We start from the raw sequence: 22,128 nt of genomic DNA, 5'->3' as shown, positions 1-22,128 counted from the left end.
CTCTGCAGCTCTAAGAATTGTTCAGTAGACAAGCAGTGAGTACAGCTCCCTGTAAGTACAATGAAAGAAAAGTTAATATAACATGCATTATAATGCTAAGTGCTGATCTCTGTCCACTTCCTTGTAACATGAGAAAAAGAGATATTCTAGTGGGAAAGAAAGACAATATGTTTCTTTATAATCTAAAAAATTATTCAGATAACCCATAGAAATCTATGGAATTCAGTGCCAAAAGGTAAATTTTTAAACAGGAATGTATTAGCAAAAGGTGCACAGACAAATAATAAGAGCAATTATTACTCGCTTTCTGTTTTCAGCATCATTCCTTAGAAACATCCTGTATTTTACACCTTTACAAAGAAAATAATGTATAATTTGGCTTCATGTTTGGAGGTGGAAAAAAATTGCTCTTAATACTGAAAAGTATTCTCTTTTATTAGTCATTCTGCATAGACACAAATTATTAAACTATAGCTTCAGCCTCTTACACAATTTCTGTACACTGTAAATTGCCATCTGGATGACAAATACTGTGGATGACAATACTGCAAAAACTAACTCGAATACCTGTTTTCCTTATTTTAGAAAGGCTGTATTCATTAAAATGAATCATCTTAACAATACAGTATACTGAATAAAACCTCATAAGAAACATTAGAGCCAGGGAAAAGAACCTAATGTGCTCTTTTCTTCATTAATATTACCTCAGCTGCACCTCATGATATCACTGTTCAACCACATCTCTGCTTTAATAGATGAGAAAAATTTCCAACAATTCCCTCTGTCTCTGTTCTGATTTCCAGACCACAGAGCACAGTTGCTGCAAATACAGTGATGGTGTTGCTGATCATTATCATTTTACAAAACCATCCATTGTGAGTAATAATATCAAGTAATGCTCAGAGGTTAGCACCTTGCACTTGGGCTACTGTAAACATGCCAGATTTCATAGTTTATTGCACAAATATGGGAACTTAATATATTTCCAGGAAGGGGCCTTGGATTTCCTGGCTAAAATAAAGTAGCTTTGCACAGATTTGGAGGATAAATTTTCCCTATTGTGTCGTGCTGAATATGCTTTCTGCATTCTTAATTTAAATTGTAGGGATTGTTGTAGGAAAATGTCAGTGTAATTGTTTGAAGCAAAGATATGTGCCAACACGAAAGTACAAGCTGTGGAATAGTTTTATGGTGATATCCTATCAGAAGGAATTTGCAAAGCACCAGGGATCAGTAAACTGAGTTTGAGGCGGGGGCAGGAATTTCTGTGCTCTGATCTGTCTCCTCTACCAGCTCTATAGAGCACTTTGGGCATGTCAAATCAATCTCCAGACATATTCCTAACCACTGGATTGAGGATGGCTGGATGTTGTGTCCATCTGAAGAGATGTAGCAAAGACAAGAACCTTAACCTGAGATGCACTAAAAGTCCTACTTGCTAAAATTTGTTCACATAATTTAAGAATGAGAGAATACAATTACAACCCCACACAGATACTTTCTGAAAGACCTAAAGATACATTTCTCTCATTTGGCACCTATATTCCATTCTGGTCTCTAAGATCATAGACTCATGGAATGGATTGGGTTGGAAGGGTCTTTGAAAGAGATCTAGTTCCAGCCTGACTGCCAAGAGCAGGGTCACCTTCCACTTAGGTTGCTTAAAATCCCTTCCAACCTGACCATGAACACCTCCAGGGGTGGGGCACACACTTACAGATTCAGTATACCCAGATACACTTACAGCACTAAGGCTGTGTAGCAGAGATTGGTTTGTGTCCTTACTGCTAAGCTCTCTTTGCCTCCAGAGAAGCAGGGCCTGGATACAGATTTCCTCCTGGGAATGGTTTGTGCCTCTGATCATTCCCAAACAGTAAATTGCTTTGGAGTGCTTTTGTTGTCAACGGCTAAAAACAAACCAGGGCTGCAATGATTGATATGTAGCACTGTCATTCAGTGCCTGGGATTGTTTTCCTGGCACTGTGATTTTTTTTTTTCCAAGATGTACCTTGTACATGAAGTGTGCAGTGACTGCAGCAGCTGATACAAGGGGAGTAATCTTGGCCACACTGATTTCTGGCACCTGCAGTCTGGATGAAGAGTAAAGGCAAGGACCTTGGGCTATCTGGGCTACTGAGGTGGGAGAAAATATTATAATGGGGAGCAGGAGATGGGATCCAGCTTCACTAGTCTCCTGCTCAGTGCTGTAGAAAGAGAATAATGCTGTGCCTCCAGCCTGCATTTGTGGAGTATTTTTGTGAGTGCATAGTAACTCTAAAAACTTTCTGCAAGTGCCAGATCTTTGAGTTGCATGAATGTCTGTTCTGTCCAACCCATTACAGACGTCTTTGCTTATCTGCAGTGTAGGAAGAGGGCAGGAATGTGAATTGTCCCCTTTCTCTGGAGAGGAAGTGAACTCAGTCACCAGCCTAACAAAGACCCTCTAAAACCCATGGTTTAACTATTTGACTCCTGGCTGGTTGAGAAGCTGTTTTGGTTGTGTTTAGAGCTCTTTGAAGCAAATTTCTGTGGGAATTGTAATCTAAATAAATAAATGCAAATAACTGTGTACCATTGCCCAAACTTACACCCACAGTCCATTTTCCCATGTCTGTGGCACATCTTAAAATTACTTCAGATAAGTGTGGGTGGATGGTAGGTTTTCACTCCTATTTCCATCTCTGTTTTCAATTGTCCTACATCCCTTTTTTCTTCCCTTGCAAAGACATAAGCTTTCCAAAGCACATGACTCTCATTTTTGGGAGTGGTTAATTCAGGCAAATTAACCTACCCTTGTTTAGAGAAATTCTTCTGATGCAGCTTCATGTCCCTCTGCTCTCATGTACAGAGGAATGTTCTGCTTAGCATATACAGTCTATGCTTACCCTTGGTTTTGCCTTTACTGTCCTCTGGGGTTTAGTCAGGAATTTTATAATCATTTTATTGTATTCCCAGGTCTCTCATCTGGCGTTTATTCTTGTTACTCCAGTTGCTACTGGTTTTAGCTTGTACACAGGAAACCACAGTGCCAATCAGTGTCGTTCCCAAGGTGACAGGAAACCCTATTTGGTCGGATGTTGATTGTGCTTGTCTTTTCGGCTCCACCCATCACATTTTCTTCCTTTTTGGCTTAAGTTAAGACAAATTAATCAGTGGCTGCCATCTGGTAGACAGTTTTGGTGGGTTTTCAGGGATTTGTCCAACTGATCTTTTGAAAAGTCACAGGAGTCCCTTTTTGAAAAAAATGGACATATCCATGTTAAATTTAAGTGCTTCTTGAGCCTGGAATTTACAGGGACCACTGTTGCCCTGAGCACATGCATATTTTGAGTTATGTGAGTAATCCCCTTGTATTTTTCAGCAGCAGTTTTGGCTCTTTAAGTGCTGTTTGGAAATCAGAGAGTTAAACTCTGATGCAGCTTTCCAATGACTGATTTCCCCAGCTCCTCTCTGCCTCTAATTTGTTTCTGTGATTGACCATCCAGGCATGGTTTCTGTGACTGCTTCACCAGCTGTCCTAATGTGCAAGCAGAGTGGGACATCTGGGAAATTAAGGAAATGCACATTAGCTGGACTTGAATGCTCTGAGCATCTTGTCTCAGCCCTTAGCAGGATGTGTCCATCTGTGACATTTGCAACCTAATATATCACCTTTTCTCAATGGTAGGTTGGAAGTGCTGTGCTAAGGGACAAAGGCACCAGTGTCTATGAGATTGGATTGTAAGCAGGAAGTATCTCCTGAGCCCTTGACTAGTACCCACAAGTACTGCTTTCTGCCAAACAATGTAGAAGGAAGCATCCATATCAGATGTACAGAGTTCTGATATTTAGAAGGAAGGTTGATTTTTCACATTTGGGGTTTGTATAGAAAAGTTTCCTTGAGTGTCCCCACTCAAGGGTACACTTTTTAATGTCTGAAAAAGACTAGTGCTTCAAGTTAAAACAAAAATATTCACCTTTCCTTTTGTTTTGGAATGCATTTATCTCTGTTCAAGATATTTATTTTACAGGGCAGCCTAAAGCTGAACTATGTTCAATTACCTTTAATTTAAAATGCTAGGAACGGACAAAGAAAACAGTTAAAGAAATGAAAGAAAAAATCAAAGTGCCTCCAAAACTGCAATGTAAGATATCCAAGTATTTATTTGAATTGCAAGAAGCCATGTGCTGGGCAGTGCTTGCATCCAGCTTATCTTGTAGCCATCAGTTAACAGTCCAGGCCATGAATCTCTTCTTTGAGTGTAATCATAATTAATTTTACTTCTATGCAGTGCTAGGAGAATTCTTCAAAATTATGAGAGTCAGCTAATTATACTACTTCTTTTTTCAAAAATCCAGTTCTGGATATTTAGCAGAGATCTCTTGCATAGTTAAAGCTAGTATGTACAGAAAGCTTAACACTGTTAGCTAGCAGAAATGTCTCCTGTGTGCACATACACCTTTGCTCAAGGAATATTGCATGTAAATCTATGGGACAGAGTATTTCTCAGCTCTGGCTGGAAATTCTCTTTAGCATTCTCTCTATACATGAGAGCCTTGGTCACAGATCAGGATCCCTCTGTGCAAGACTCCGTATGTACACAAAAATGCAAAGTTCCTCTAACCAAGTGACTTACATTCTAGACATTAGACAAAGTAGTAAATGCATACGGGCAACCAGACGTGCCTCAGCAAACAGAGAAGCAATAGCATCATGGCAGAGATGAGGATGCCCAAAGTATACCATGAGAATGGCTCAGCCAAAGAAATAGTGCCCAGAGGCAGAGCTGATTCCATGCAATTCTGACATTCCAGCCAGGCTCTTGCTAGAGCTGTCTGCTTTGATACCATCACATCCAAGCTGATGCACCCATTTGGTTAGGCTTTGAACCTTAGCTGAGTTTCCAAGATATTTCAGGAACACTTTTTTGTGATTTTCCTACTAAGATAAGTGGGACATTTATTGGTTAAGTGGTCCAATATGGTATTGCAAATCAGTGCCTATCTTCATGAAATACCTTGCCTTTGAACACTCCATTCATTCCTCTAACCGGGGAGCTACAAAAATATTTCTTTCTGGGACAGGGGCTTTTCCTTATGTTCTCTATCAAAGAATGTACTTTGATGTGTAACAAACAGAAAGTATTGTTATTAATTTATGGTATCTATAATTATCCTTGTTATGTTAATATTGTGATTTGATAACAGGAGCAAAACAGAACACAGCTACTTCAAATGACCGCTCAAATATGCGATAGGCATCAGAAAGGGAAGTAGTGTATATAATTCCCACACAAAAAATGTCGTTAAGTACAATGTTTCTCTAGGGACTTCAGTCCCAGTGCTTCAGGATGACCAATGGCAGCTCCCTGGAAAACTGCTGCCAGCAAGAGATGGGGCTGGTGCTGAGCAGGAGGCAGCTGGGTTTTCCCCTCTGCCAGGTCTGACTCTTCTGCTTCCCACCATCCCCTGAAAGCAGGATCTCCTGTTTTTGAGATGTCTCAAATCCTTCCTGAGTCGTAAAAAATTCCCCTGGGAGACTGCTGGGTAGTCCAGAGGTTTTCAGTTCCTTTCCCTGGATTTGATAGTGGATCTAAAAGCACAGTCTTACAAGAAGAGAAGGAAAACAATTAGAATGGCAGAAAAGTACACAAAGGTTAAAAAATGCAATTTGCATGAGCTTGTTTCACTCCAGACTGTTTTGCTTGTTTGGTCTCAGTGGATTTGTAGACATATCTGGGAAGAGAGTTTGGCCCACAGAGCACAATACTGAATAGGTTTGCAAAAGAAGGCAGCATTGTGAAAAGCAGAAAGCTGGTATTGTAATTAATCCTCAAGTTAATCCTGTAGCTACAGAGAGTGCATTTGCAATTTACTGATAAGATTATAATGAAATATTTTTTTCTCCTTCATCATAAGGATTTTCAGAAAGGTAGATGGTTTAAATAACCCTCTAATCCCCATGTATAATACTCAATATTGCCTGGCTCCCAGCTACAGAGCTCATCATCTAGGGTCAGTGCAGAGGTCATAAGATGGGTTAAGAATGCTGTCTGAAGGAAAGGGAAGGGAAACACCAGGCACAAGGATGGGAAGGCACCCTTTGGTTCAGAACATTCTAAAGTACAGATTGGCAGAAGAAGGAGAACATACTGAAAATAAGTAACAGTGTTAAGTAATCAGTAAGTCCTTCTTGCTTTGTTCTTGCGTTCTTTCCCTAAACCTCCTCTTTCTATTGAAAACAGGATACTGGTCAACCTTTGGCTTTACAGAGTACACCAAATTTATGTTCATATTTCTACTTTACTTCAATGTATGTTAGCCTGACCTATATTACATCATTAGCTATATGAAGCCCTGTGTGTTGGAAGCATTTGTGCTGAGATAGATGGAGTGGAGGTCAGTGTGGATATTCTCAGTTGGGTCAGAGAGAAAAAGAGAAAGATTTCTGCCAGGCTAAGCCTGGGAAAAATCTTTCTCTTTTTCTTTCTGACTGAACTAAGAATATCCACAGGTCAGGTTGGGAGTGACTTCAGTTCATCTTTCAGATATGACTTCTCTCCTTTCTCTTTATTTCATAATGCAACGTGCATTTAGAGGAATACTACTTTTGTCAGGTTCCTCCCTTTTCCCTCCTTTATTCAAAGTCATAGAAGTAAATTTAAATCAAGCTGTTTAAGTTTCTAAATGCCATGAATCCTTCGCTAATAGAGGACTGTGAATCTGAAGCAATTGTTATTATGTCACTCCAAAATTTTTAGTCTGTTTGGACTCATTGATGGTGCCTATGAGAAAGAGTAGATCAGAAAGCCTTTGCTCTGGCCTTCATCTCTCGGACAGGTACAGATACATTTCCCTGTTTTAGAGTCCTGCCTATGCAGCCCCCTATAGGAATGTCTCTGATCATGGCAGGCAGTCCAAGGCCATGAACTTTAAGGGATCTGCTGAGGTCTGTATAAAAGAGCTCCAGATCACGTACCTGTCATTTCCTCATCAGCTTTTCAGCCCTAAATGGGACTGCACAGCTTGGCAATATCTCTTTTAAAGGTCTACCTAACCTCTGAAGTGCCAGATAAAGTACACCTTGGCATGCAGACATTTGCAGCTCTCTTAAAAGCATTTAAACATTGCTGTTTCAAATTGCAAGCCTAAGTGTATTTCCTAAACTTTCTTTTCAAAGGTAATGCAGGCACTTTTCACATTAATATACTTGTTTGAGCAAGCCCTCCCATAGAAAGCAAGGCTGGAAAGCCAGACTATGACAGTGGATCAAAAAAAAAAAAAAAAAAGCTGGAAAGAGAAAGGTTTATATACAAAGCTTAGGTCTTAGGTGTCAGGTCATCAGGTCTGGAGACTTTAGAAGCAGTTAAAGAAAGGGCAGATCTAGGAGCACATATATGGCTCCTGTCCCTGAGAGCGTAAACCCGTCAATTCATTGCACAGCTTAGGCTCATTAGTCACCCTGGAAATGGAACTGTGTTCCAAAGTGGATGTGCTGCAGGATTTGGGCTCTGTACAGCAGCCCTGGGTGCTTTTCCCGCTGTGTGACCGAGCGGAGCTGCTCCACCGTCTCCCTTTGGACACGTCCATAGGCAGCGCAGCTCTGCTGAGCAATGTTGCGCGTCTGGAGGTTTTGCATTCCTCAGAAACTGCTGCTGTTCAGTAATTTCTTCAAAGTGCACTAATAATTCATTTGTCTGCTTAGAAATCTTCCGTGTGACACTTGCAGTAGTTTAAAGATAATGAGGATCAAGTCAAATAAACAAGGAATGTGCTTTTTTATTATCTTAAGGTTGACAGGGTGTAGTAAACGCCTTTTTTCCCAGATGTTCCTTCCTGTCTTTCCCAAATGGCGAACTCACCAGGAAAGAACTCATTGTACTGATTAGCCTTTAAGTCACAATAAAAAATAATTTTCTCCTACTGATACTGTCTGAAGATACTGCCCATTTACATTATGAATATTCCCACCCATTCTTTTTCCAGGTCAGCTGGTTTTGGTTAAAGTCTCAAAAAAATATTGATGGACATTAATGTGCAAATAGATTATATATTTACTTGTTTGGATGTAAGGGTTGTAGATTATATTCCTTAAATTACATTCCTTAAATGAGCAGCAGTTGTAGGATGGAAGTAGAATTTGTGCTTAAGAGATTAATTATTATGGCATACATAAAGCTAAATTCACTTACCTAAGGCTCCTCCTATGAAAAAAAACAAACCAACTTTTTTTTTATCTAAAAGATGAAAAATCTAAGATCAATTTTTCATTTATTTAATTATAGACCAACTGAATAGCAGAAAATGTCAGTTAAGTAGTCTTAAAAAAACACTTCCTTGAAGCTATTGCTGTACTGTTGCACCTCTCCATCCTCACTGATTAGATCAGTTTTCCCAGATAGGCTGTTCTCTGTATAATGCAGACAAGCACCCTCTGGGGATGATGTAGTGCTCAGTGAAGAAGTGAGCCTTGCATGTTCTGGGAAAAGTAATTTGGCTTTGCTCTTGGGTAAGATATCTAAATTGGCAATGGTGGTACATAGCTACAGCTTCTCCAAGGTCTCACAGAGGTACTTATGAATTAGAAGCATAGAGGGGAAACTTATACATGTATGACAAAAATATTTTGCAAATAGCTTTTTTTTCTTCAATTTTAAGCAAAATATACAGCAGACAAAATATGTGGGTTTTTTTTTTAACAGTCCTTGCTGGATCACTCTAAATAAACACATTATCTGAGCTCCTTAAGTTTTGTATTTATTTAATATGTGCAGCCCTAGCAGTCAATTATTATTACTCCCCATTCTCTTTTCGTTTTTTCCTCTTCTTTTAACTCCTTTTGCTTATACTCATTGTAGCTTAAATTAGCATGTGCATTAATCAGAGAGAGAACAGGTCATCCAGTAAGTTTGTGCAATGAAGCCACCTGTATGAAATAGAAATGAAATGCAGGCAGATAAGAATCGTAATAAACAAGACTGCATTCAATTAAAGATCTACCATATAAAGAAAATTAACCACTAATTGGTAAATGTTTGTTCAGCTCTTGGAATAAACAGCTCAAATAAGCACAACAAATTTGCATCTTTATTTATTTTTACTTCTGAACATTACCTCAATTTTCACTCATGCTGCAGACACTTATATGTGACTATGAAGCAGAAACAGAGCTTTATGTTGCCATTCAAATTTTATTGAAGATGTAAGTTTGCGTGACAAAATGCAATTTGACTGTAGAAATAATCTACAGGAAAAGATTGGAGGCTGTTTAAGTTTTGCATTTTTGAACAGTCAGTTCCCGCAGCTGAGCAGCATAGCCTTATCGAGGGCAGAACAGGAGTGAATTGGCAGAACATTAGAAAGCCTGATTAAAAGAGGGAAAGTTAAAACTACACTCATGTCAGCTGTTTTCCTCTACAGGATATTGAGCCATTCCTGTCCTAACCAGATACTGATTGCTTAAAACTTAATCCAGAAGTACTTGTCAAGACCGTTTCCTCAGCTCATTTTGACCTGCTGAGCTGTGAGTAGATCCTGAGAATTGTTTCCAATTTAGTGCTAGATATATTGGCCTCCTCTCACTACTAGCTGTGGGAACAAGATCAGACCCTCTGGAGAGAACATAAAATGCCTCCAAGTCTTGAAAAAACTATTTAAACTTCATAGCTGAGGCTCCAGGTCTGTTTCTGTGGACTCAGAGAGACATGGAATATGCTGCCAGGAGATTGCTTATAGCTAGGATGCTACAGAGGATTGGAAGTCTTGCTTCACAGCAGCCATATATCCCTCTTCTTTCAGTAGGTACACATCTTAATGTCATCATTTCCAGACCTCTTCCTCAGAGTCAGAAAACACCACTGTTAAGAGTGACAAATAGAAAAAAATAAGAATACAATACTGGAATACTGTGAGGAGAGCTGTGACAGAGCAAACATGAACAGAAATAGCAGGCATTCTTCTCAAGAAGATGCATACTTCATATTATTGCCTTTTTTAGAGTCCTGAGCTTAAATATATTCCATCTATGGCTTTCAGGTGATAGGTATTAACTTCAGTGTTACACCCAATTAGTCTCTGTATATTAGGTCTTTGGTTTGGTGAGATGGGGCTGCTCACACCAATGGCTACAGGATTTGTCTCAGGTACAGAAACCTGCAAGGCAGAGTAGAAGCAATATAAATATCAGTGATATTAATCATTTAATTGTAAAGCATGTTTATGGAACCATCTTGTCCAGGATCTCTTCTTGAGAGGAAAAGTCAGAGTCAGAGGAATGTTGATCTCTGAGAGGAATAAGGTTTTGGAAATGAGGCCAGAAATCCATGGAAAAAGAGAGGTTTACTGTTCCTGTGCATGGTAAGAAATCAGTAGGTAATTTCTGGTGGTTTAAATAGCATTGGTATGTCAGGGGATAGCAGGAGAGTGGAGAAGGTCAAATTTTGACCTACTGCTCACCCAAGTGCTGAAGGTGGAATTAAGGTCCTGAATTTTTTACTTTTATGCATAATAAAATAGCGGCAAAATAACCAGACATGAACTGAGCAGAATAGATCCTTCAAGGTATCAGATTCTATCAATTTAGACTGGTCATAATGCAAAGTAAATTCTTGTTTGGCCTTGTTAGTTGGTTGATCTCAACTTCTGATTTTTGAGTACTTCAGTCTGTGGTGTGATACAGGTTTGGTTTGTTGAAAATGTCAATTACCTCAGGTTGGAGTGGTTCATACAAGCCACAGCTCTTGTTCAAGTGAAATCAGAATTGTTAGCAGGTAAAGCAGAGAGCATTTGGAAGGCTGAGTTTTCATTTTGGGTATGCCAAGCACCTGTACTTCAGTGTTTCATAGGGCACCTGGGAGTGTAAAAATTAAAAGTGCAATAAATACTGTGTGCAAATATTAATATGTTAGGATGACATACACATACCTAGAAATTTTTAATTCATTATTTTCTCATACTGATGATATTGATTAACCTTTGTGGAAAGCAAGAGTAAATAGGAGGATAATTATATTAATATATATTATTATCAGTATATTATCAGAACTCATGGGTTTTTGTATCAGAATATTCTTTAATATGTGCTGTAGCATAACAGAAAATTGAAATTTATTACCTCTACATTTCCAAGGAAAGAATGTAGATATAAGGAAAATGAATCTTCATATTTCAAATTGGTCAATAATGGACTTGTATTGTATTCTTAGAAGACTTGTTTCAGATAGTATGCTGATGCTCAGAAGAAAATCGAGAGATTATCACACCCATTAATGTAACCATGCTCTCATTCACCCCTGCTTTCCCAAGATATCCAGTAATATCAGCAGCACATGGTGAATATATATTTCAGGCTAGCAAGTACAGAGCAGAATGATATATATATGGATTTGGAAAAATATATAAATTGTCCTTATGCATTAGAAGTAATTATTTGATAGTACTGTGAATGTTACTTTAAAACTTATTAATTTATAGCTTCAAATGAAAGTCATCTCTTGACCTTCTCAGGACTGTCTGTAATGGATATTATAAATCTTCATTTGTGAAAAGACGTCCCAGTTGTTTATTAGATGATCTATATTACTATTTGCCCAAGGCAGGAAGAAAACAGCAATCTTTTCAGTCATTTGAAAAAAATATTTTAACCTACTTTTCCTTTTTTTTTCAACACTGATTTTTGTTGAAGTCAGAGTTTCCTGTTTTTATTTATTTTCCATAGGTATAGAGGATTAATAACAATACTAAATCCTTTTATAATTTACTGTACTTTTCACACTTCACTGGTGTTTTACATATTACTTTCATTCATCTATATCAGCATGTCTTCTCTTAGCTATTTTGCTAAAAGCAGAAAGAAAGCCAAGAACTGTATTTTTTCCATTATTCTTTTTTCCAAATATACATTTTTTTCCCTTTTGAATTTCTCTACTGAAACATAAAACTAGATATGCATGTGAAGTCTAGCAGCAGGAAGGGAGTAAGTGCTGGAAAGGCTGTGCCTAGCTGTCTGTGCTCTCCCAGTGCAAGCGCAGCAGAGCAAACCCCACCTGCACGCAGTGCACTTGCTGATGAGATGGAGCCACAAGGTGAGACACTCGGGACCCGTGTCTAGGCCCACTCTGTGAGCACCAGAGCAACAAAAGGCACGGGGGAATTGTGGTGTTTTTCCCTTCAGTAAATCCCAGGAGAGTAGCCCTGTGGGATGTTCCCAGTACAGGCAGGATCTGAGGACCCAAAGCAAACTCTCCCCAGCAGCTGCACCCAGCTGTGCTCGTCATGCTAATTGATGGCTTTCTTTACCCACACAGCTCTCTCCTAGCTGCACAGCAGCTTGGCCAGGTGGTGGCACAGGAGGAAGCACTCCTGTCCTCAGTTCTGGGGTCAGAGGGCAGGGATCCTAGAGGGCAGCAGCCATCACCGCTGGAGAGACAATGAGAGGCCGAGGCTCAGGAATCTGGGTGTTGCATTTTCCATGAGTGCTGAATAAACATGTGTATTTAAATAAATTATTCAGTTCAAATAAACAACTGGGAAAATTGGGCTTTGTAGGGCAATTGGGCTTTCATAATCAAATCTACGTCTTAATTTTAGGGTCAGAGAAGGCCTGGAAATGACCTCACTAATTTAATAGGGCTTTAGTAACCTGGTGGCCCTCCAAAGTGGACAGGTGGAGCTTCCTTTTAAGAATTTTCAAACAAACATTGCTTTTTAAAATTTTTATTTTAGCATGCCTTGTAATAAAATCTACTTCTATAAATGTATTATTTTAAATACTCTGGTGAATTCTCATCAGTGGACTTGTTCCTATTATCCAAGTGAAAAGAGATTTGTGGGTATGCAGTAAGACCCCCCTCTGGGATTCCAGACAATACACAGACACAAGTGGTTTCCTGATTGCACTTATTCACATACCCAGCAATGAGGTGGCTGTCCCAGCTGGTGGAATTTCAGAAGAATTAGTCTCCTGACAATTTTAATATAGTGTTGTCACAAATGTTTACAATTCCTCAGATTCCTCACATGGTACTCTTCCCCATCAAGACACAACCTTGAGAGGATGCTGGGGTAGGTGTATCATAACAAAACCTTCTCTTATTTGGCCTAGATGATTCACGTGGGGAACGTAAAGAATATGAAATTATTTAAAAGAGAAAAAAAAAGCTTGGCTTGGAGAAGTAAGGGAAAACCCATGTGTATGGGTCCCTTACTCTAATTTGAAGTGGAAAAATACCAGTCAGGAGATAAATTTTATATATATATATATAAAAATATATATGTATATATATATATATATATACACACATATATTTATATGTATGTATGTATGTGTGTATCTCCAAGTAAAATGAACTGTCTGATTTGAAGTGCCACTGGTCTGATTGTGATTTCCTTATTCAAAATTTGATGTAGGCAAGCGCTAGTTACCAAAAATAGGGTTTGTTTTAGGTGGTACTTCCTTGTTGCCAGCCTTGTGCAGTCCCTCCTAGTAAGGTGGAAACAGGTGAGCTCAATAGGTAACCTCTTTCCATCCAGGTAGCAAAAGAGAAGAGAATTATTGCTTTTGATTCTTTAACAGAGAGTGAGGAATTTAACTGTTAGAGGAGCATTGAGAATCCAAAGAGTCTAGAGGAGGACCTGAGACTATAAGCATCTTCTTTTAGAACATACAAACACATCATCAAGTTCAGGCCCTTCTTCATCTTTCAAGACAATGCAAAATGTTCTGTTTTCAGCCCTGTTCCTCAGTATAAAGAATGCGATAAAGAAGTCTGTGTGATCAATGCTAATATTGGTTATATAATTTCTAATGTATGTAAACATTATTTAAAGAATTTATTAATTGATTTTCTTCAGAAAGGTTCTTTTGGTACCCATATTTATGGAAGAATTACCTCTAGAACTGTGATCTATTGTTTGTCCTCTCATGAACTTCTAAGAAGATTGCTTTGTATTCAGTTTTAATTCAATGTGTACCTTTTCATGCATTAAATATGCACCTAAGAACTGGTTCTTCTTTCCAGAGTAAGTAAGATCCTAAAAGCAAAGTAAGAAAGATCAGTGTTCATCAATAATCCCCATAAATGGTAAAAGCTGTAAACTCACAGTTATAATTAGATCAGGTATATTTTTTGTTGTTGTTAGAAAGGAAATTGCCATGTTGCCAAGACTGTCAGTTATAACAATGTAAAAGCCAAAGAAAATATTAACATTTTCACTGTACTTTGTTACTGGACAATGGGAATACTTTTCTTCTATATTAGGAAATCCCAGTAGGTTCTCCCAGAAGTATGTCTGAATCTGAATTGCTACCCATTTCTCAAACATAGGTAGTTTAAGAAGTTTTGTAGGGATTCATTGCACAGCTCTTCTGTGGATTTCTGAATGGTTTTCAAAAGACTGGATTTGCAATATACATACTCAGAGACACCTGTTTAAGCACTGCCTTTTTTCGTGGAATAAATTGCTAGTCATGGTCAGAAGAGGTGCTTTGGTCAGAAATTCTGTGGAATAAGTTGCTAGTCATGGTCAGAGGAGGGGTTTTGTGACAGAGAGGTCTAACAGGATGTTTTCCTTGAGAGGTGGTGTGGAGCTGAGAACTGAGTTTCCCCCAGTCTGGCACAGTCCCCAGGGAAACGGGATAGGCATATGAGCCAGCACCCTCCTGTAGGGTCCAGCTGAGAGCAGCCACCATGGTGTGCCCACTTCCCAGACTATCACAGCTCTGGATCTGGGTGTGAGTGCTGGTATTGCTGGCTGGGGCTCCAGTGCCATGCAGGCTGTGCCACAAGGCACAGAGCACTACTGGTAGTCTGTGCATGTACCACTTTCCCATCATTTTTTGCTCAGGATGCTACTTCACTTCTGCCTACCTTCTAGCACAGTTAACAGACTCATACCCCACCCACTTCCCTGTACCAACAGAAATTGTCCCCATCTGCCCCTGGAGGCAGCCAGACACCCACTGCTGACTCACTGTTCCCATCTGCAGGCCTGGGCAGCAAAGCTCTTGCTCCCACCCACTCATCACCTAAGCTGAAATAGGCTTGTGAACAAAATGACATGATGTGAGATTCACCTATCCCACCAGGTGGTCTTGTCTCTTGGACATTATTGCTTTGTGCTTTGCTAAGTGACAGGGGAGTGACTGGAGTAATTTCTATTAATGTAGACTGACATGATAGAAATCGCTCAATTTAAGATAAAATTACTGAAACATCTACTGAAATGTATGAAGTTCAATGAGGTGAAATGCCAGGTCCTGCCCTTGGGCCACAAAACCTCCTTGCAGCTCCACAGGCTAGGGCAAAGTGGCTAGGAATCTGCCCAGTGGAAAAGGACATAGAGGTGCTGGTCAACGTGAGCTGAACATGATCCAGCATGTGCCCAGCTGGCCAAGAAGGCCAATGGCATGCTGGACTGTGTCAGGAATAGTGTGGCCGGCAGGATCAGGGCAGTGACTGTGCCCCTTCACTCAGCACTGGTGACGCCACACCTTGAGTCCTGTGTGCACTTCTGGGCCCTGCACTACAAGAAGGACATAGAGGTGCTGGAGCATGTCCAGAGACAGGCAATGGGGCTGAGGAAGGAGCACAAGTCCTTTGGAAGGCTGATGAGGGAGCTGGGGATCTATAGCCTGGAGAAAAGGAGACTCAGGGGAAACTTTATTACTCTCTACAACAACCTGAGAGGGCATCAACCTCTTCTCCTACACCGTTAGGAACAGACAATAGAAAATGGCTTCAAGCTGCACCAAGGGAGATTCCGGGTGAAAGTTAGGGAGAACTGTTTTACTGAAAGGCTTGTCAAGAATTGGAATGGGCTTTCCAGGGACGTGGTGGAGTCACCATCCCTGTTCAAGAAACAATTGGACATGGCACTTAATGCTGTGATTTAATTGGCATGGTGGTGCTCAATCAAAGGTTGGACTCACCAGTCTTGGAGGTCTTTCCAACCCTAATAGTTCCATGCTTCTGTAGAGGAAAGCATTCCCCCAACATTAGCATTTGCCTCACAGATACTATCAGATTATGTCTGTATTATTACTGTAAAAGGGACAGTTGTGTCTTAACATCCAGTGTTCAGAGGGGTGTGTAGTCACACTCTCCCAGCAGTTCTCCTACAGATGAGAAATGCACACAACCAAGCAGAGTTTCAGCAGAAAAACTAGAATCACTGGATAATAGATTATACAGTAAATGGTTAATCATTGGCATAGGGGATTTTACAAATGGGCAAGGTGTAGAGTTATACACTGATCTGGCAGGATGACTATTAGGAGAGACTTGAGACAATCACATGTAATGTACCAAGCATGGTAGAGTAACCAAGAGTTCAAAGAACTTCCTTGTAAGCACACCTTAATGGAGAGCCAATAATGTGCAGAGTTAGGAATCAAACTGGTGCTCCCATATCTCTATATGTGCATAGCTGCTTGGTAAATGCTAACTGAGCTGAGCATCTGTAGTCCAGCTCAGCAAGCTGAATCTGTCAGTCTTGCCAGACTGATTGCTGCTTAGTAAACACCAAAGCTTTGATAAATGCCTATAAATTTGTGTTTAGTCATCACAGTTTGCAGACCATGGATTTTTTGCAATCAATATGCCTAAAGTTAAGAGTCAAGTAGATAATATTTGATTGATGGGTTGAAAATACAAAAAAAAAAGCCAGTTGTCTTAAGTGGTGTTTTAAGAAAGCTCTAAAAAGAATAGGGCTCATACCAAGCCCCATACAAGTGTGGTCTATTTGTATTTTCATGGCTGAAGGTTGTTACTGAATCCAACTTTATTTTCCTGTAGAAATGGAAATGTTACAAATTTTATAGTCATGTAAGAGATGTTTGGCATTTCAAAAGCCCCTTTTAAGTCTGTGACCATTCCTTTTCCTCAGACACAGATAATTTACTGTGGTTTATTGCCTCTCCCTTCCCTTCTACATTGAGACATTGTCTACTGTGTTGGTAGTCCCACTGTTTACTCTGCCTTTCACTTATTTCTGCTGTTTTTATAAAATTTTCCTGCTCCATTATGTATGTTTAATATCAATAAATTCTTCAACATGCACCTGACATAACTGTGAAGTTATTTCACACTGTTAAGTGTTTCAGTTAGAAATATATCCCCTGTACTTTTCTCTGTGAAATATTTCTTCCTTACCAAAATAACATTTTTGCATTTGACATTCATAATAATAAAGAGCATATAGGGAGCTGTTTCTGCTTCTAAGAAGAATTCAAATAGTTGCCACCAGCACACATTTTTGCAGCATTGGTTGTTAGACTGAAGAAGTAGAATATACTTGGTTTTCTGTCTGCTCAGTGGTTCCAGTGAAACTAGTCTTGGAGTCTTTGCATGCCCAAATCCATCAGTGACTATAGAGAAAGTCATGGTGCATAAAAAACTCAGGATCAGCTTCATGAGTATGGGATCTACAGTAACACAGATCTCCTATAACCATTTGAATTATTTTCTAATGCAGACGAGGATCCAATGTCTCACTAACTTTGGATATGAGCAGCTTGGGAAGTGTTGAACCTTTCGTCACTGTGCCAACACCACGAGAAAAAGTAGCGATGGAATACCTGCAGTCAGCTGGCCGCATCCTGACACGGCAGCAGCTCCGAGACACAGTTGCATGTTCTCATTTACTTCAAACAGAGTTCATGGTGAGTTTAACAACATGCTTGAAACGAGGATTTTTGACATTGTGGCACAACAGAAACTGTTACGAAAAAATAATCGGGTGGCACTTTAATGCCAAGGTACAAATTGTTTCCAAAGGGCAGATTAGAGAGATTCAAGGTGGTGCACTAAAGACAGAGGCATCAGTTTTATCCGTGGATAATATAGATTCCTCTTGCTTTGAAGTCCCATCATAGATGGGCTAAGCATTATAATAGAGCTACAGTGCAAACAGTCAGAACTGTAACACTGTGACAGTTTCAACAAGATCATAAAGACTATGATGAAAACACAGTCATAATTGAAGATTTTGTTTATTCCCAGGTAAACACCATGTATGTTTGCAATTTGAGCACTAAATTTTTAGTCACTGTAAATTATTTTTTGGAGCAGATAGGGACATCCACACTTTTTTCCCAAGGTCCAAAATACCTTTAATAAGCAGGCCATACAGCAGCCTAATATACTCAAGAAAAAAATCCCTTAAGTGTTTTACAAGTGTATTTATTAGTAAAAAGGGTAAGAATCTAAAATAAAGAAAGTAGCCGGGTGGAAAAAAGTCAGAGCAGAAAAACTCAGTCAGGGAAAACACATTATAACACATTACTTTAAGAAGACCCGAAAAAGTCTGGTATTCCAAAACACTCAGATGAAAGAAGCTGTCAGAAAAAAGGAGACATATTTTACAAGGGAAATAGAAAAGAGCATAAACTGATGCCAGTTGAATGTGAAAGCTAAGTAAGGCAGGACAAAAAATTTTGAATTTAAAAAATCATAACTTCATGTTTAAACAGATCAAAAGCACGACGCTTACTAAAGAATCATCATCAATTGATGATCAAAATGCTAGAAAAGTGATTTGAGGAAATTGAACCAGTAGATGAGAAGTGACTTCATTATTTGTATCTGCATTGACCCTAGAAGAACTTAAGCAATTTCCTACATCTATAGCAGGGATAGGTTCAAGCAGATCACTAGAAGTTCTGTCTGAGAGTGAAGCATTAGTGGAAAGGATGCTATAACAAATCAATAAAATTAATAAAAGTAAGCTAGTAGTCATCCAGGAATCCTAAAGGAGTCCATATATGCACTTTCTGATGTATTAACTGGAGAGGTGTGATGCAGCAGCTGAGGACACAGAGGGCCAGAAGTAGCAGTTTTTCAGAAGTGTTCCAGAATTGATCCAGAGACATGTATGTCTAGAAATCTGATGTCTAAATCAGAGAAACTGGAAGGAATTAAAATTAAACAGGCCAGAGCACATGACTCCTTAGGTTTCTTTTTGTTTCCAATTTGTGCATGTGAATCAACCAATGACGTTTTCCATCTTACTCTAGAAATAGTTTTTCATTATAAATAATTGCATCCTATGGAGCAGCCCCTTCAATTGCCTTTAAAATCCAAGGTTTATTGTAAAAGTCATTTGCTTAAGAAAAGTAAATCCCTCAATTCTTTTACCAAAACATGGACAGACAGTCTACACAGAAAAAAATTACAATCATCCAACATACTTTTCTCACCAGTTATGCCATAGGTTCTTCTGCTTAGGCAGGAAAGTCAGAAGAAATAACTTCATCATGCCTAAGCCCCCATGTTAAGAGACAGGTTGTACAGACAAATTGGCACCTCATAGAATCCTGTTTACTCGAATCGTCTCACATAGCAGTTGTGCACAGCTCTGGGGAGACAGAGTCACATTTTATTTGTCCCTCAGGGGGGCACAACATGGCTTTGGCCATTCAGTGTTTCCACAGAATTTTATTGAAAAGGTCATGACTCATCTATTCTGTTTTTAAACCATTTTTAGAAATGTGTTTTAAGATGACGCTCTTGAACAGTATCTGTTTGCTATGTTCCTTGCCACAGATAATAGCTCAAGTAGGAACTTGAGGCATGCAAAGAATGCAGTACATAACCCTCAGCCATTGTGGTCACACAGCTCATTTTAACTAGCTAAAGAAAGACAGTAAGGCAGTCTTCTGAAGACTAGAGTTTTAGCTCTCATGAAAAGCTTCCAAATATGAAAAGAGTAGAGAAACAGTCGAAGTTTTCAGTGGAAAATTAAAATATGAATAGTTTCAGGTTATTTTTAGTTCTTAATTTATTTTTTAAATTAACAACTGAAGAGATATTACTTCATTAAAGGGTATATTTGGCTGGGAGAATATACCTGTTTTGCAAGGAGAAAGAAAGATAATTTGCCCAGCATATATGTTTTCCTTAGTAGCCTGAGTTGCTACTCTTCAAAGGACAGAATATCGGAAGTTGGTGATAGAAGATAAAATTCATTCCCAAAACACCCAAATATCAAAAAATACAGTCCTGCATGAGACACTGCCATGATCATTAAATCTATAAAATAAGGTCCTCAAAAATAGGAGGGATGAGTATAATGACTACCTGCCTGAATTTTCCTAAATTTTACTACATTTTCTTGAATGCTTTCAGAGATCCAAATCATACTTTTTCAAGTGTATGAATAGCACGTAAAACCTAATGTGGCTAGAATAGCTGCTATTAGAAGGTATCACTCAGAGAGGGAAACCAGCCCACGAACAATATGCATATGCATCTATAATTGCATGCAAGTGACTGAGCACGGGAATGTGTCCAGTTTGTGCATTATTTGCAATTATTTAATTAAATATATATGTTTAATAAAATAATTATATATATATATATATATATATATATATATTGCCTATATACATCTACAGAGTTTGTATACTAGTTTGCACGTTCCTGCTATTTGCAGTGTGCTGGGCTTATTTGCTTCCCTGTTAGCAGGAATCTTATCACCATACTATCCTGATCTTTTTTTCTGGAATAATCTCTTTTTTCTCACAGCCAGTTTCAGAATAAGTGACTTGTCTGTGGCTGTGATCCACGGTGTATTGTCAGATTTCTGTCTGTGCCCTTGGACTCACAACTACTTACTACTGGGAGGAGACCACTGATTAGAAAGTGTTTACAGGATGTAAGTGATTAATGTTATTAATGGTCCTGGTTGGCCCAAAGAAATGTGTTTCTGTTTTCAACTTGGTGGCATTTGCATCTGTTAGTAACTCGCCAAATGATGAGCTATTAAAAAACTTCAGCAGGCATAGTAAGGGAGGCAGCCACTCATCTGTAAGACCCTCACCAACCACCATCACTTGGGCAGGCAGAGGACTCTTCCTCACGCGTCTTTTTCCAGTCTCTGTAGCTGACAGACAGAGATCCCATTGAGCACAAGCTTAGTGTCTTGCTCTCTCTCACTTGATGCATAGTTTAGCACCAAAAGCCTTCAGAGGCCATGTATTGGTGGTGTTTGTACTAAGCCAGAACTGAGCTAGGGAAGCTCTGGGTCATCCAGTTAGAACATTTGGGAGCCCAAGGGCCAAGGGTAAATCTCAGACAGAGGTCACCGTTGGGAAGCAGTAGAAGTCAGAGGTGAATATAAGGTGAGTATGGGAGCTCATGTTGTAGTTTTGTGGATGAGGAAGCAGCATTAGACGCAGGCCAGAGGTGAGATGGTTTGGCCTGAGGTAGTGGGGATGAAGTAAGAATAAAGTCTTCATTATGTAAGAATGAAGTCTTAGAAGTGAGAAGATCCTGAATTTAGGACAGCCATCATATGGATGGCAGTACAGCGATCTGAAAAAGGACTGGGTGAAGTACCTGCAAGGAAGGTGTGTCTTAGCAGCAACACTTTGGTTGGCCTGTCACAGCAAGTCATTCTTTTGAGGAGCCAGCTGAAGACCAAGAAGAGATCAAGGAAGAAACTGAGTGAGGGAGAGGGGAAGAATAAGGAAGGTCCATGAAATGCATGGGCATAAGGCAGAGAAGGTAGAAAAATAAAAATCAACACAGATGAAACCTCACATAGTAAGATGTTTGGAAGCCAAGTTGGGAAGTGGAGAAAAATCACAGCATTTCAATATGAACCATCTAAATTTTACTTAACTTGGCCATCTCTTCAATCAGTAAAGTGAAAGTGTAACTTCCCCTGCTTGGTGAACCCATGTAAAAGTCCGCTGTTGGGTGCCTGCTTGACAAGCTGTTAGAGTCCTCATCCCTGGTCCTTTAAAAAAAATCCCTGCAGAGGTCAGTCATGCTGGGCAGGACCACAGCCTGTGTCTGAAGGACAGGGACCATGTATCTCTGCTGTACCAAAGTATTGGGTAGGCCTGCACCTCTAGAATAGAAACCAAATTATTTCGGAGGAAAATCCTTAAGTAAATTTTCCAGTGATGCAAGCCAACAGAGCGTCCTCGTGCTCCTATGTGTCTCTAAGAGGCAATTACATAATATGTCACTGTCTCTTAGGCTAAATGTCCCAGGCTAGCATGATGTTTCCAAGTTTCTAGTTCTTTTAAGTAGAAGTATTAATTTATTGAAGATTGAATTCCAGCTGACTATAAGACAATTTGAATAATGGTGGCCAAACAAAAAAAAAATCAGCATAGTAATGAAGATTTGGGTAAACTGAAGC

General features: G+C 39.3%; 1 protein-coding gene across 1 annotated transcript in view; it reads left to right on the top strand.

The window, feature by feature from the left end:
• The window catches only part of PTPRR (protein tyrosine phosphatase receptor type R), a 144,426-nt gene that overhangs the window by 98,024 nt on the left and 24,274 nt on the right, over window positions 1–22,128 (top strand). Inside the window, exon 7 of the mRNA XM_021528964.4 lies at window positions 17,452–17,638. Within this exon, the coding sequence (XP_021384639.3) occupies window positions 17,452–17,638 (187 nt within the window). The remainder of the gene's footprint in view (window positions 1–17,451; window positions 17,639–22,128) is intronic.

The sequence above is a fragment of the Lonchura striata genome, chromosome 1A (assembly GCF_050655825.1).
Source record: "Lonchura striata isolate lonStrDom1 chromosome 1A, ASM5065582v1, whole genome shotgun sequence".
Taxonomy (NCBI): domain Eukaryota; kingdom Metazoa; phylum Chordata; class Aves; order Passeriformes; family Estrildidae; genus Lonchura; species Lonchura striata.
The sequence above is the reverse complement of the archived record's forward strand: the minus strand, read 5'-3'. Positions and strand labels throughout refer to the sequence as shown.